Genomic DNA, 16033 nt, shown 5'->3' with positions numbered 1-16033 from the left:
GCAAAGTAGAGCGGGTATTGGTCTGAGCAGGCAAAAAAAGACACCCTGCTCAGACCAGGGAGTCTGTGGGGGTTTCTCCTGCCCTGCCTCTGAATGCAGCCAGGCTTGAGACTGAGACGGCCGGCCAAACACAAAGGAGCACTTAGGGACTAGGGAGAGCACAAGCACTCCTCCTCCCCCTTCCACGCCCCGCCCCTCCATGCACAAACTGACAAACGAAAAATAAAACTATGCTAGAGCATTGTTTTATTTTTGCATTGCTGGCTCTGCGCCAGGCAGGGGGGCAACACTCGTCCGCCATTGCGGAGCCGCCACTGTACATACAGCCAAGCAGCACCTTACGTCAGTGTATCTCCTAACACAGTGACTCTTTTGAACTAGAGGCTCTCCTAGGGGGAAGATGCAGTCAAGAGCCCAAACAGGGTGCTCCACGATTTTTACAATGGTTGTTGGTGCATATACAACTGCATAAACAAACAAGGGGTGCTGCAGCTGATAAGGGAACGACGAGCGTTGGCGAAAGTGGAAAAGAGTAGATAATGACCGGAAGAGAGGGGAGCTCAGATTGAGCAAAAGGTGGGATGGAGCAAAGGTGAGAGCATCAGTGGAAGAGGTGTGGCGCCGCGGCCAGGGCGACTGACTCCGGAATCTGGGGATCACGGTTCGATCCCCGGCACCGGTGGCAGGTCAGCCCAGCACCATGTGACTCTGGGCAATAGCTTGCTTAATCTTCCCGACGGCCCCCAGCGCCTAGAGACCCTTACGGGTGATTGTGCGCTTTACAAATGTCGATTTATTATTATTATTATTATTTATTATTATAGTGGATGGAAAGAAAAGCTGAGGTATGGAGAAAGTGGGGCGCTTAAGTGAAGGGATGTGAGCTGTGTTTAGAGGAGGGAAAGAAGATTTAGATAAAGAGCCAGGAGCTGTTGTGAAGGATGGAGATGGGAGCTGAGGTAAAGAAAAAATAGTTTTGGAGGCAGCTCAACTGGGGTTGAACGAGAGGAAGTTTTAAAAGGAAGGCTGGTATGTAAATCCTCCCAAGACTAGTTTCATATTCACAACTGATACCACTGCACCCTTTACTCCTGCTGCTAGTAATACTGCTATCATAATATTTATACACTTGCTGCAGGTACTAACACTGCAGCTGTTGCAATGCCTGAACACACTGTAAGTAATGTCGAAGTGTGTACATCTAGCGTAGAAAATAATGCCACAATAAGTACATCTGATGTACGCATGTATACCGGGTCTCATAAGTACAGTATACCCCATACTGTGTCTCATATTTTAACCTTGTATAACGGCGTCTCGTCAATACAATTATAACATTTTCCCTTATATAATAGGTTTTTAAGTCCGCTCACAACCTTTCATACATTCAAAAGACATACAAACAAGTGAGTTCCTGATGAGCCGGCCTAGTACCGGTTGGTGTTGGATGAGGGCCACCGCTACGAAGCATGGCAATTGTGTGGGTGAGGGTTTACGTTGTCTCAAAATAAATTAAAAAAATAGACGTATTTTGTAACTATTACCCAACCGGGAAGAGGAGTTTAAGTAATTTCTGATTGATAGGAAAAAAATGTTTCTTTGAGGCTAACAGAGCTTGCAGGTCTTGATGTTGTAAACATATATATTAGTGGGGAGCTCAATATTGGACCCCCGTAATCCTTCCCATAGTGAACCACCTCATTCTTTGATAAGGGCACACGTAACTGCCTGTGGACCTGGGAACACGTATCTTCTCAATCTTGGCCTTCCCCCCTCTCACCTTTGGCTGCCTGGGTCGGGTAGAGCTTCTCGGCCTTGTTCAGGAAGCGCAGCGCCCGCTCTCGCTCCCCTGCCTCCAGCGCCTCCCGGGCGATGCGCAGGCAGCGCTCTGCCTCGTCCCGGTTGCCTTCCATCCTCTGAGGCCCGGCCTACCTAGCTGCCCATCTCTGTCGCCGCTGCCGGCTCCCGTCTTCACCTTCCTCTGCTAGAGATGGAGACGGCTGTCAGAGTAAGCCAACCCCAGTAACGAAGGGGAGGAGGGAGCAGCGAGGAGGGGGCAAGGGCAGGAAGAGGAAGAGATCTTTCATATGAACCCTGAGGAGGGTGTTGCGTCGTTTCCAGTTCCCCGTCTGGAAGTGCTCCCCCTTGCGTTTGCGCATGCGTATAATCGCACACTAGCAAACACACTGCACTTTGTCTTATTGCATGTCATTTTCAGCTCCTCGGTGTCCTACCGTTTTAGTGCGCATGCGTATAGTTACACGCATGCGCACTAAAACTGTAGGACACCGATTTTTCGTTCGATACGAAGCTCCCCGCGGCAGCGTTACGAGTGATCGTGGATAGTTATCCTGCCCCTTGGTTCGGCTCCCCCACCCCAAAGGGGGTGAGGGGTTGTGGCTGGACCGGGGGCCTTAGTGGAGGCCACCCCCGCCCCCCGGACCAGAACCTGGGCTGGATAGGGCGGAGGTAAGGGGAAAGTAGGCAGGGAACTTGCTGGGCAGCAGATAAGGACAGAGCAAGGAATTTGGCTGGGGGTGGTGGGGTATTTAAACACAAGCGCGGGTCGCAACACCCTCTTTCTCCTAGGAATGTTACATTTGGGGCCATTCGTACTATAGCATAAGGTGAGCTGCAATACACTTTCAGGGACCTGGCTTTCTACTGCCAGGCGAGCTCAGGAGCCATGATCCCCCACTAGCCGCACGTCGGGGATAGGGGCGCCAGTCCGATGGTGTGGAAGGGCTTAGTTGGTGGTGCGCTCGTGGGCACACAGGCAGCTGTGTGTTCAAGGATGGGAGGGTGTTAGCGGTGCTCAAAGACCGCAGCGAAAGTTTACAGCTCAGGAGTCTAATTGCTGCCCTGGTTAGGTAAAATAGACTACACCTGTAAAGTATCACAAAACGGTATCTCTTAACAGCTTTATTGGATAATAGATATAAAGAACAGGAAGCACAACCATACAGATATCCAGCCAGGCTCTAACTGACTCAGCCACCCTGGAACCCAATTACCTACACATATTCCATTCTAGTAAAACACGAGACTTAAAGTGGTAATGCAATATAATACATACAATATAACACATCCCCCCTCCTTATAAAGAAATAACAAACCTACACAAAAAAGAAACATGTAAAATAATAAACAATATAACAAGAAAAAGAACTAAATAAGAATACAATATACAGCAAAAATAAATTATACATTTTACCTAACATACTCCTTAAGCCAAGCAGGCAAAACTCTTTTCCTCTTCATGGAATCCACATTCCCAAGGCTTGACTCTGTATTTCCACCTATACTAGTGTTACTAGTATTTCTTTTTACATTTTGAACTTCTTCATCACCTTGGCCTGATGAAGATCTGCCAACCTTCCTTTCCATCACAGATTCATTCACCCCTTCTCCTTCCCTTAATTGAGAAGACAAACCACCATCAGTACCATAACTTTGGGGCTGCGAACTTTGTCCCCCACCCAAAGCTAATTGGGACTGTAACTCACTATTTTTGAAATAATCTTCCACCCAATCAAAATCTCTTGATTTTTCACTCACCATCACTTCTTCATCATGATCTAGACAGATATCAAAGGCAACATCCTTGAGATTCCAAACTTTTCCATCACTTAATCTAACAGAATTCCTTAAAACCTCAACTACTTGCTTTGCTGAATCAAATTTGTTCTCACCCTTCTGGACTCTTAAAAGGTATCCTAATTCTGACCCAATCTCCAACTTCCACTTGAGTATCTTTTGCATTATGACGTTTATCAAAGTATTCCTTGCTCTTCAAATGAACCAATTCCAAATTCTTTTTCACTTCTTCAGGTGATCAATTTTGTACACTCTTCCTAAATAACCAAAATGGATTAAACTTGCACCTTGGTAAGGTAATCTACCTCTCATCATCACGAAAGGTGACAAACCAGTACAATTATGCAACGTTACCTTATAGGACCACACCGCTTTCTGTATTTCTACTTTCCAATCCAAATTTTTGTTAATGGCCGCTTGTAAAATACCCTTAATCACCCTATTAAACCGTTCTACTGTTCCGTTTCCACTTGGATTATATAAAGCCGTTGTTTTATGCTTAATTCCACACTTGTCAAAGTACTCTTTAGCTGATCTTGATAAAAATTGCACTCCATTATCCGTCAAAATATTCACAGGTATACCTTCCATCATAAAGATCTTATCCAAAAATTTCAGAACTGTTTGAGTGTCAACCTTTTCTACAAACTTAACCACAGGCCACTTAGTAAAAAGATCAATTGCAACTAGACCATATTCCTTCACATCTCCAATAGGACCAAAAATATCTACTGCAATAGTCTCCCAAGGAAGGCTTGGAATTAGTCCTTCACTCATCCTTGGTCTTAATGTCCTTAAAGATTTATCAGCCGAACTGCAAACTGAACAAATTTTTACAAACGCTTCTATCTCCTTGTCAACCTTAGGCCACCAAAATAAACTCTTTACTGCCAACTTAGTTCTCACTATCCCAAAATGTCCTTCATGACACATTTTCAGAATCTTTTTCCGTAAGGTCTGACCTTATGTAGTTTGGGCTGCGCATCACTTTTGAGCATGATCCTATGCTCAAAACCTCTGAGTTTCCCCAACTCTTTTCCTACTACATTAGTAAATTTGTTTTTCAAAATATCTTCTACACTTCTACACTCATCTAGAACTAGAACCTTCTCTTTACTGTTTGGATCTAATATGATATGTAGGATTTTCTGGTCATGCCATCCTAATACAGATGGTCCTGTTTTGGCTATGTATAGCTTTCCTCTTGTTAACCTTTCTTTAAAAAGAAAAGTAAGCCATCTAAACCTTAACAGACCTATTTTCTCTCCTGTGTAACTTACAGGGTTAACAAATCAATTTATCTCCTATTTTGTGCGTACATTTCTTTCTCCATATTTCTTCATTAATGATAGTGTATGGAGATCCCGAATCTGCATACACCTTTACTTTTATACCACCCAAAGACAAATCACATATTGGTTTGCCTTCCATTGCCTCATCTGTGATATTTAGCATATAATTCCCTCTTACGTTTTTTACACAAAATTAATCATCTTCTCCACTCTCATTCGCACTTAATTCCTCACTCCAAATACATTTTACATTACTACGCCTACGGCACATTTTGCTAAAATGTCCAACTAGCCACACACGCCACACTTTTTCCTTGGAGCGGGACACGTCTTGCTGTAAGCCATATGTTCTTTGCTGTCGCAACGATAACACCTTCTTTCTTCTACACCCCTTTCTTTTCCTTGACTCCTGAATGATTGACTAGGTCCTTTACTTTGAAATTGTCTATTCGGTTTATTCGCTGCACCTTGTATCTTGAAAACTGCTGATGACGCTTTCTCAGATTCCCTCACTACATCTTTGACTACATTGGCACATCTCCTGGACATTTCAGACTTCCTCATTATAGCAAGTACGTCATCCAATGGTGCATCACCATTTACCCAAAGTCTGTCCTGTATTGGTGAGTTATCATTGTGCATGACCAGTTGGTCTCGAATCAAATCATCATGCAAGTTACCGAATTTGCAATCGATTGCCAACTTTTTCAAATCATCCAACCATTCATCTACTAACTCTTCTTTCTTTTGCTTCCTCTGAAAGAATTTATGTCTCACTACACCAATACAAACTTTTGGTGCAAAATATCTGTCCATGTCTCCTATAGCGTTATCAAACTCATTCAATTCTGTATTAATTACTTTTTGCATCCGCGAATAAGTTTTCAAACCTTTCGGTCCTAGAGAGTGTAATAATATTCTCTTTTTCTGATCAGCTTTCATTTTCCCAGATTCATCAATAGCACAAATATAGTTAACGAAATACCCACTTTATCTCTGGCTGTGTGCCTGTGGCCCAGAAAGCTTGTGGAGGGCTGATCGTGAAATTTTGTTGAGCCATCTCCTCCTCTGATCTGGCTTCCAATTGATCACCACTTTCCATATAATGTATTCGACTTAATGCATGTTCTCAAAAAAATAACATACACAAAAAAATGTAAATTCCAATTAAATTCTAATAGTGCCCCGACAGTCTCACCTGTTCTTTTCTTCAAATTCCGCTTGTTTTTTTTTTTTTTACACTTTAAATCCTCTTAATTGTCCAATTATTCACCTCGTCGTGTGAAACCTTCCGATGCTTAATTACGAGTAACAGATTGTAAAAATAAAAAATAAATGGCTGCCACGCAAGGTCACGCTACGTGACCTTGCGCACTGATGTCATCCCGCACGTTGCACACTACGCGGCTTCAGGTTCACGTCAATGCATTCGGAGAAGAGTTAAAGAATGTCCTGCTGTAGGGAGATCGCGTATGGAATCACTTTACTGTTTGAAAGATGCGGGCTAAAGTGTCCATCAACTGAACTTGCCACAAGGTAAATTATAAATGTTCCCCATTCCTACCTTGTGCGCGATGGTGCCCGTTTCTGTAGCGATTCAAGTTCACTCACGCAATACTCTCCTTCGATTTTTCAGCAATTTCCATTTCTTCCTTTTTTTTTTTTTGAAGTTCCCGTAGTTTTCACACGTCGTGATAAAAAAAAAATGTTTCACGTAGACTCTCTTCTGTGTTCTCGATTTCCCTCGTCGCCAATTGTAAAGTATCACAAAGAGGTATCTCTTAACAGCTTTATTGGATAATAGATATAAAGAACAGGTAGCGCCAGGAAGCACAACCATACAGATATCCAGCCAGGCTCTAACTGACTCAGCCACCCTGGAACCCAATTATCTACACACATTCCATTCTAGTATAACATGAGACTTAAAGTGGTAATGCAATATAATACATACAATATAACAACACCCCACCCCTTTCATAGCAGGGAGAGGGAGGGTTGGAAAGAGCAGTACCTGGCAGTGCTACACCTGGTGGTGGTTAGTTGGGTAATGTGGGCCCCAGGGGAGCCAAAGATACCTGCAGTAATGGGGGTAGCCATGGTTCATGGTCGCCCACGCCGCTTCCCTTTTGGAGGACAGGATATCAGCTAATGCATTAAGCTGCAATGCAGTGACCTAGCAGCCTTGCCCCAAGGCTATGAACTAATAGGGCCGTTATTAGGATGGCAGCAGAGCCGTATAGATAGTTATAGTTTCTAGGGTCCGACTCCAAGTTCCAGTTCACAGATTATAGTAAGACTCTTTACTTAGAAGGAATCCCAATCATTACTAGCCCCTCTGGCCTCAGAGTAGGCGGGCAAGGCACGTCGCAGTGGGTTTGGGGTGGGAGGGGTTTAGGAGAATGGAAGCTCCTTGCGCCTATTTCCCCAGCGTGCTTACACCAATGGTGGATGGGCCGGGGGGGGATGGGAATAACACAAGTCATTGGCAAGGAAGCACTTACCGAGTTACATATACAGTAAGTACAGTATGTGAAGTAAGCACAAACACGGCAAGAGTATACACAGAAGTATACTATAAGCGGTGATGGTAATACTAGTGTTGGAGGTGACAAGAAAGGCGCACACAAGGGTTGTGGCGAATGGGGTGGAGTGCATCATGGCAGTGATTTACAGGCCATTTACAATCCTGGGGTCGGCAAAGAATGGGCTAGTCGCTGATATATATCGACATAGAAGGGGAGCAAATGAGACAAGAGAGGAAAGAAGAACAGGGAGGAAAGACAACAAATAAGTAGCAAAGCACAGAGATAGACAAGAAGGCCACCCAATCATCAGCAAGAGGCTGACCAAAAGCCCACTCTGTGTATTTAAGACAACAAATAAGTAGCAAAGAACAGAGATAGACAAGAAGGCCACCCAATCATCAGCAAGAGGCTGACCAAAAGCCCACTCTGTGTATTTAAGACAACAAATAAGTAGCAAAGAACAGAGATAGACAAGAAGGCCACCCAATCATCAGCAAGAGGCTGACCAAAAGCCCACTGTGTATTTGGGCTGTAGACAACAGATCTTTGATAACAGCTAAAGCGGTCTGTAAGTGAGACCTAAACAGAGATAGACAAAGGACAATAAATAGGACAGTCTATCTTTTTAAGTGTAAAGTTCTCCGTCCCGACTATGGAATCTCCAAAGTTGTAAACTTACTATTGACTTGTAATTTGTGAGTAGCACAAGAGTTTAAGTTTGCCTTTGTGACTCAGGCCCACATACGTCAACGTTATATAACTTTACAACAATGATCCTAGGAAAACAGATCCCAATCTGTTCTTTAGAAGATTACTGAGTCTCCAAACTTTAAGCCTTACTTTAGGTTTCCTACCCCGAATATTTTTCTAAAAAAGCACTTTTTAAAGTCATGAAACTGCCAATACCGACATTGAAATTTGCCCTCAGAGGCCATGTCTCAACACAAGCAATGAAATTATTTCCACAAGACATTACAAATTTAGTTCACAGTCAAGTAAATGTTCTCACATATCCAGAAAATGATCCCACTACAACCACACAGTCATAGGAATAACTCCACTATAACTTTCTAGATGTCCCCAAAATCCATGAAAATGCACATGGTGGCATAAAAGGCAAGAAATACATCCGACAAACATGACATTTTCCCAGCCCAGGGAGAAATTAAACTGTACCAACTAAAGCCATCACACTGACATCAGACTAGCCCTGACATTTCTACTCTGGGGGCCAGGAAACGTTTCTCACAAGGTGCAGTACATACCAGAATTGGCAAACAAATACCCCAAAGGAGTAATAAAATTGCTTCTTTGGTTAATAAAAAATCCCCCAACATTTAATTTGACCTATCATTAGAACTCATGTGGCCTACATGTCACTCATAAAACTGCTCATAAGCAATTAAATTACATTCAGAGAAAATTTGAAATTGCCTGTAAAGGACTTGGACATTTTGCAAATGAAGCAGTAACCAGGGGTGATCAGATTTCAGAGGTCCCCTAAAGATCAATGGTAAAAAAAAACAGCCACATCAGTCAAAGGCAGTTTCAGCATGCAACACCAGAAAGATAAAGGAGTGCTTATTAAAACGCTTGGCCTTATCAACTAGGACTGGCACCATGCTGATATACTTAAATGCTGAACACCCTTGATTGAAACCTATTAGATCAGACTCACTGGCACCGGTCGACCTTTGTCAAGTCGGTTGCTATGCCCCTTGGTTCGAACCCCCCCACCCCTAAGGGGGGGGGGGTATGTGGCTGGACCGGGGGCTTTAGTGGAGGCCACCCCCCTCAAGCAGAACCGGGCTGGAAAGGGCGGGGGTAAGGGGAGCGTAGGAAGGGAACTTGCTGGGCAGCAGATTAGGACACTGGATTCAGCCCAGCCATAAATTTAAGCAAGGAATTTGGCTGAGGGTGGTGTCGTATTTAAACACAAGCTTGGGTCGCAACACCCTCTTTCTCCTGGGAATGTTACAGAAAAAAGATCTCCCACCCTCTCTCTGAGAAATTCAAAATTTGAGAGCGGGGTACACTTGGGAAAAGTCAAAGGCAGAGAAGACTTACAGGAGGGTGTGTTACTAGCAGAGGATAGCGATCCTACTTAATCTTAGCATCTGCCGAATGAGAACAGGCCCCAAACAGGTAAGTCAGGGCCCAGGGGGTACTGGCATGCTACCGCAATGGCCTTGGGGGTTGGATTGGAAGAAAATAGTAAAGGGCGGAGCCTGTGGCTCGGAAGAAGTTGGGAGGTGTGATGGCACCAGAAGTGTAAGGTCACCCGGTCGGGTTGGAAGCAGGCGCTTACCCGGAAGGAAAGGCATGGTGATACCAGGAAGTGAAATGTCAGCCGGTCGGGTTGGAAGCAAATGCTTACCCAGAATAGAATGTGTGGTGACACCAGAAGTGAAAGGTCACCCGTTCGGGTTGGAAACAGGCGCTTAACCGGAAGGAAAGGTGTGGATGCACCGGAAGTGAAAGGTTACCCGGTCAGGATGGAAGCAGAAGCTTACCCAGAATAGAATGTGGTGGCACCGGAAGTGAAAGGTCACTTGGTCAGGTTGGAAGCAGACGCTTACCCGGAACGAAACGTGAAGTTTTAACGGAAGTGAAAGGTCACCCGATGGGGGGTTGAAAGCAGATGCTTGCCCATAATAGAAGTAAATGATGGCAGGCACTGGATATAGGGCACAGTGCTTCTGGCTATGGTACAGAGGTCGTAGGCCTCCAAATAAATTGAAGTAATGCATGTTGAAGGATCACTTGTAAGTTTAAACTGCCTAATAAACTGCGGCCTCAATTCTGCCATAACGTGAAATTGGTGTGGTCTAAGTTTGTGGGATCCGGGTGGGACGACCAGGTGGAGGGTGTCTTTGCTAAGCCTTCTGATTCACGCTTCTAGCTACCAATTATTAGGGATTGGTGTCCACACTGATTCTAGACACCCCCAAAGGATATGTTGGTCTGTTAGTCCAGCTAGTTCACAGTGCCACTTTCCTGACGACTTGAAACGTGCAGAAGTTAGACCCCTACTTAAGAAGCCCTCAGCAGATCCCACGCACCTCAAGAACTACTGACCCAACTCCCCTTCACAGCCAAAGTCCACGTTCAACTAACAAAATTAATCAAAGAAAGCTCCATCCTCGACCTCCTCCCAATCACAGCACGGAGACCGCTCTACTCGCCGCTGCAGACTACATCCGCAATCTCCTCGACCAATGACACAACGCAGCCCTGATCTTACTCCGTCTCCCACCACACACTCACCGCCAAACTCCACAACGCTGGCATACAGGGAACCGCCCTCGACTGTCTCTGCTCCTTCCTCACTGGCAGAACCCAAAGAATCAGACTGCCACCCTTCCTCTCCTAACCCACGGAAATCAACTGCGGAGTACCCCAAGGATCATCGCTCAGCCCCACACTCAACATGTACATGGCCCCCCTCGCCTCCATCGTCAGACAGCACAGACTCAGCATAGTATCCTACACCGACGACAGCCAGCTCATCCTCTCCCTCACCAAGGTCCTCCTTACCACCAGACTCCACTTCTAGGAAGGAATGAAGGACGTTGCATCCTGGATGAGCAGCAGCTACCTGAAGCTCAACTCGAAGAAGACAGAGGTCTTCGTCCACAGACCCTCCCTCTCTACATGGGACTACACCTGTTGGCCCACTGCCCTCGACAGCCCCCCACGGACCACGCCCGAAGCCTCGGCATTGTACTCTACTCCTCCCTTTCCATGACCCGACAGGTAAAAGCCATCACCTCCACCTGCTTCAACACCCTCCGCAACCTCCAAAAGACATTCAAATGGATACCCCCCTCCGAATCAAGGAAAGACTGCCACCCACGCACTCATAACCAGCAGACTGGACTACGGAAACGCCTTCTTTGCCGGGATCAACAAGTCTCTGCTCTGCAAACTCCAGACCATACAAAACACCACAGCCAGACTCGTCCTCTGCATCCCTCGATACAAACACATCACCCAACACCTGCCCAACTTCCTCCATCTCCCAGTTGAGAAGAGAGTAAGTTTCAAGATACTCACCCACGCCTACAAATGCCTCCATAACACCCCAACCCCAATGTCTCAACAATAGACTCTCCTTCCACATACCCAAGAGGAACCTCCGATCGACCGACCTGGCCGTCTCCGAACCCCCACATATCCGCAGAGCAATAACGGGTGGCATAAGCTTCTCCTACATTGCGGCCAGCACCTGGAACGAGCTCCCAATCGACATCAGACGTGCCCCCACCCAGCACATCTTCAGGAAGACCTTCAAGACCTGGCTCTTCGACTGACCAGAGCTGCCCCCAGCGCCTGGAGATCCTCCTGGGTGAGTAGCGCGCTTTAAGAATCCCTGATTGATTCATTGTGGCACCAGCTCAGGGGGATACGCAAGGCTGCACCATATCCTTGTAAATCTGGTGCAGCCTTACATTTGTGGAGTGAGGTGTTAAGCCATGACTTCTAACTCCTCACTCCGACGCTTTTTTGTACATATGACCCCAGGTTTTCCCTCCTCCCCTGTGGGTTTGTGTGGCAGGCAGAAGCCACGTGAAGCGGGTGAAGTCTCTTCAAAATTCACATAAGTGCAGTTCTTTAACATGCGTAATGTTTTCATTTTAATAAATTGTATTTTCTGTCGTCTGTTTTACATTGGGGGTTTCTGCTTTGTGAAGCTTGAGTGTGTTTGGCAGAAGCCTTGTGGAGCAGATTGAAGTGACTCCAAAATTCACACAACCGCATTTCTTAAACATGCGTAATAGTTTCTATTTTGTTCATCCGATTTTTCTTCGCCTTTTTTATATTAAAGGTTGCTGCTTTGTATCCACAGTGAGTTTGGCAAATAATTTTGTGTTTTTGGTATTTCTCTCTGCATTTCTTAACTTGTGGCAGATTTTCACCTTATTACTTATGATTTCACCCACCCATTATACATTAAGTGTTGCTCCTTTTTGGGGTTGAGCGTGACTGGCAGAATCTACATGAAACAGGTGAAGTATCTCTTCGCCAAACTTCATTTTTTTAAACATGCGTATTTTCAACTTTGTACATTAGATTTTCTCTTGCCCATTGTACATTAAGAGTTAATGATTTGTGTCTCTTGCCGATATTACATTGTGTTGCTGCATTTATTTCTTAGTGTGTGAGATCTGAGCGGGACAGGCAGAAGCAGCTGGTGGAATGGCACCGTGGACCATGAGTAATATGTCTATGGCCCATTGTACCGAATACTGTCTTTTGCTACCCAACCTGTGCATGGTCAACTATTTCTATTGCTTGCCTCAAGGCCTAAATTATTGCTTCATCTATGACCCCTCCCCCGATATATATGACTCCGATTTCCCTGTATGACAAATAATGTCCACTCTTAAATCACTGTCCCAGACATTGTCGGCCTTCCCACAATTTTGTTTCCCTTTTGTGTCAAATCTGCTTAACTTTGGACATTAGTATTAGGATTCAAGTACGGTTGGGGGAGACACAGGTTATTTTTTTTATGTATGGAGGCCCAAAAACAGAATTGTTAAGTAAGTTTTAAATGCCGGGTGCCACGCAGTGAAATGGGTTGCCTAGCAGGGTCTGGTGCTGTTATCTGTTCAACATTGTGTGACTGACTCTTTGCCATACTTTTATTCTGCCTGGAAATTTAGAATTTCCCTATATACCAGGGCATCTACAGTTATGGAAAAAAAATGTTTTTTGTACGCAGCATAATTATTGACACAGCAATATAGTTTCCTGTTAAGCCTGGCATCGGCAGGGAAGGGCTGAATACAAGATTACTGCCGCCTTCAACCAGTGAGCGAAGCAGCACATAATGTCCGCTGTAGCCTTTGATTCCCCTGGCGCTGCACGAGGATATACCCATGCCGGGAGTGACCTTGAGACTGAGATGAGATACTGATTGAGGCACCTGGTTAAGCCTCTGTTGGCTAATATAGGAAAATTATAGCTAGAAACCAATAGCAACCATTTTTATACAAAGGAATACCTTTCTATGTCTGGGATATAAACATGTACTCAATAAGCACCCTAAAAGACCATGGTGTACACATGCAAACAATTGACATGATTAATTTATTTATTTACTTAAAAAAAAAAAAGTTTCATATTTCAATTAACAGAACAATGATTCAATTATGTATATAGGAATCAGATTGATCATTTTAGAGAATTGATTGAAACAGCCATCATAAACATATACAAATCTGTATGATAGACGAAAACGTTGAATCAGGCAGTGCGGCAGATGTCTACAACGCGCGTTTCGGCAAACATGCCTTCATCAGGTAGCCGTCCATTGCACATAGAGTTGATTCTGGTGGTAGACAATGATGTACTGTGGCTTCAAATTGATCTCCACTTCCGAAAGAATATAACAGAACTATGTGTTCGTGCAGGGATAAGTCATTAGATAAAGACACTTTCAGGAGTTAAGCCGTGAATGTCGCGCTACGATAGAACGACCGGACCGTATGTAGTCAGTGTATATGGGGAAGACACCTCTTAAAATAATTTGGTGATAAGTGGGCGATGACGTCACAAACAAGGGTATACTCGCAGGAACGGCTGGAATGTATCGAATCTAGAAACCTGAATAGATAAAAATTGAGTCGTTACGGCTCCTTATCACAGTGAAACACCACATATAGGTACGGATTGAGTAAATTACAGCCTCTATTCCTGAATGATATGAAGGAATTCTCCTTGACAGTGAAGAGAGCGATGTATGCAGCCTCTCGCCCGGACGTCTCAGGCTCGGAATGAGCTCTAATGCCTCTGTTGGCTGGCATCTCCGTCACCGAGACCTGCTATGCGGGAATGCATGCACGGCTGTCGTGACCCGGGTAGACCGGGTGCCACATGTTTTTGACACTTGGGGCGAGCTACCTGTGTGACGGCCTCCCAACAAGGTGTCCTGCGGGTGCCGGCACGGGCCTCGTATTGTGATCAGCCCCCATTCATGGCCATATGAAGGGAGGCTGTCCTGCGGCCGGAGACGACCTAGCATCCCGCCTCCAATCATCCACCAATAGCACTCTCCTTTGCGGATGGTTTTGATGCCCCAGGCTGACCTTGTCTGGTGGCGTGATCACTGTCTGGACCGGGTCACACTTTGGTGCAGTGCCATTGTGAAATAGTGATGTCACCTGAACTATGCAGTCTCTCACATTAGCATTAGGAATTGACCCCAAGCAGCCTGTTGCACTTTGGCAAGCCTCGCATTGTTGCCCGACTGGTGGATGGCCCCTGATGACAGATGAGCAGTCACAGGCCTAGACCCGGCACAATGCGGCTAGGTGCCGCACTACGATTCAGCGATTAGTTCCTGGTGGGCTTCTGCGGACTGGCACTATCTGCACACCTTTACCCAGAGACATAGCTCAGGGTGGCCGCGCAGGCTGTTGCTGCCGATTTCATGTTCCACAGTGCCTACGTTGAGCGACCTCTGCCTCGGGTTCACAGAGGCCCTGTAAGACTAGAGACACATTTCTTGCCAGCTTGCTGGGGCTGAGGTGCATCCAGTCCTGTTGTTCTTCTCCAGACCTGTTCTTCTCCAGACCTCTTCTCCCCTACTGGAGTTTTTCTGGGCTTTAAGAGCAGGTTCCCGTGCTGGCTCCCCAATGCCTCTGCCTTTCTTGTGCTCCAGCTGCTCCCTACTGCATTGCCTCATTCTGCCTGGCTCTCGCCTCTGCCTGGTTGCTATACTGCTATCAGTGTGCTGCATTCTCTCGTGCCTGACTATTGGATTTCCTAGTATGCCATGTTCTCCCTACTGCCTTGACAAATAATACTGTTGTCGGTCCATTCATTGTGCCGTGGTACCTCCACTCCTTATTGTTAGACTGATTGTAAAAATTGTGGTACATTGTGTTCCCTCATTATTGCCTGTTCTCTCGCTCCCTCGTTCCCTCTTTCCTGTTTTGCCCTCTCATTTTCTTCCCGCCAATGCCCTTCACTGTTGTTTCCTCTTCCCTTCCCACGACCTACTTAAAGTAGGCTGCAGAGCGGCCAGCTTACCGAAGGCAAGCCTGAACATCGGCCTCAAGCAACTTGTCACCGACCCTACCCACATCGCAGGACACCCCATTTTCACGTCCTCAGACCTAGTCCAGTACAATCATGTCTCACATCTCAGCTGGGCCAACCACTACAGCATCCACTTGACCATCTCAAGACTTACCAACACTGACTTCATTCTCCCAACACCATGTGCAGAAGCTGGAAAAAGATACCAGAAGAACAGCAGAACAATGCTTTCCACTCTCACCTCCCAGACCCAGAACAGACTGTGAAGAACTTATCCAAGTGGATCATTGAATGCATCAACACAGTTGCCCCTGCCAAATCCAGATGACTTGCCAGAAGAGCCAACTGGTTCATCACGGAGCTGAAATCCACCAAATGTAATTGCCGGCAAGAAGAAAGGAAATGGCGCACCAGCAAAGAGACTGGCACCCATACTACTTTTAAGACCGCACAAACCAGTACCACCCCCTCCTGAGAGGTCATTCCTGTTCCTGAGGCGGAAAGCCGGGAACAATTGGTCGTGATTTTTAAACATTGAAATTGTATTGCTTTTTATTTTACCTGCTC

The 16033-nt window shown here is 45.6% G+C and overlaps 1 protein-coding gene across 1 annotated transcript in view; it reads right to left on the bottom strand.

Annotated features, from left to right (window-relative positions):
- DNAJB14 (DnaJ heat shock protein family (Hsp40) member B14) overlaps positions 1 to 2083 on the bottom strand; it is a 262057-nt gene extending 259974 nt beyond the window's left edge. Inside the window, exon 1 of the mRNA XM_078676085.1 lies at positions 1781 to 2083. Coding sequence (XP_078532211.1) covers positions 1781 to 1913 — 133 coding nt within the window. The 5' untranslated portion in view covers positions 1914 to 2083. The remainder of the gene's footprint in view (positions 1 to 1780) is intronic.
- Positions 2084 to 16033: the final 13950 nt, after the last annotated feature.

The sequence above is a fragment of the Lissotriton helveticus genome, chromosome 2_1 (assembly GCF_964261635.1).
Source record: "Lissotriton helveticus chromosome 2_1, aLisHel1.1, whole genome shotgun sequence".
Lineage (NCBI taxonomy): Eukaryota > Metazoa > Chordata > Amphibia > Caudata > Salamandridae > Lissotriton > Lissotriton helveticus.
The sequence above is the reverse complement of the archived record's forward strand: the minus strand, read 5'-3'. Positions and strand labels throughout refer to the sequence as shown.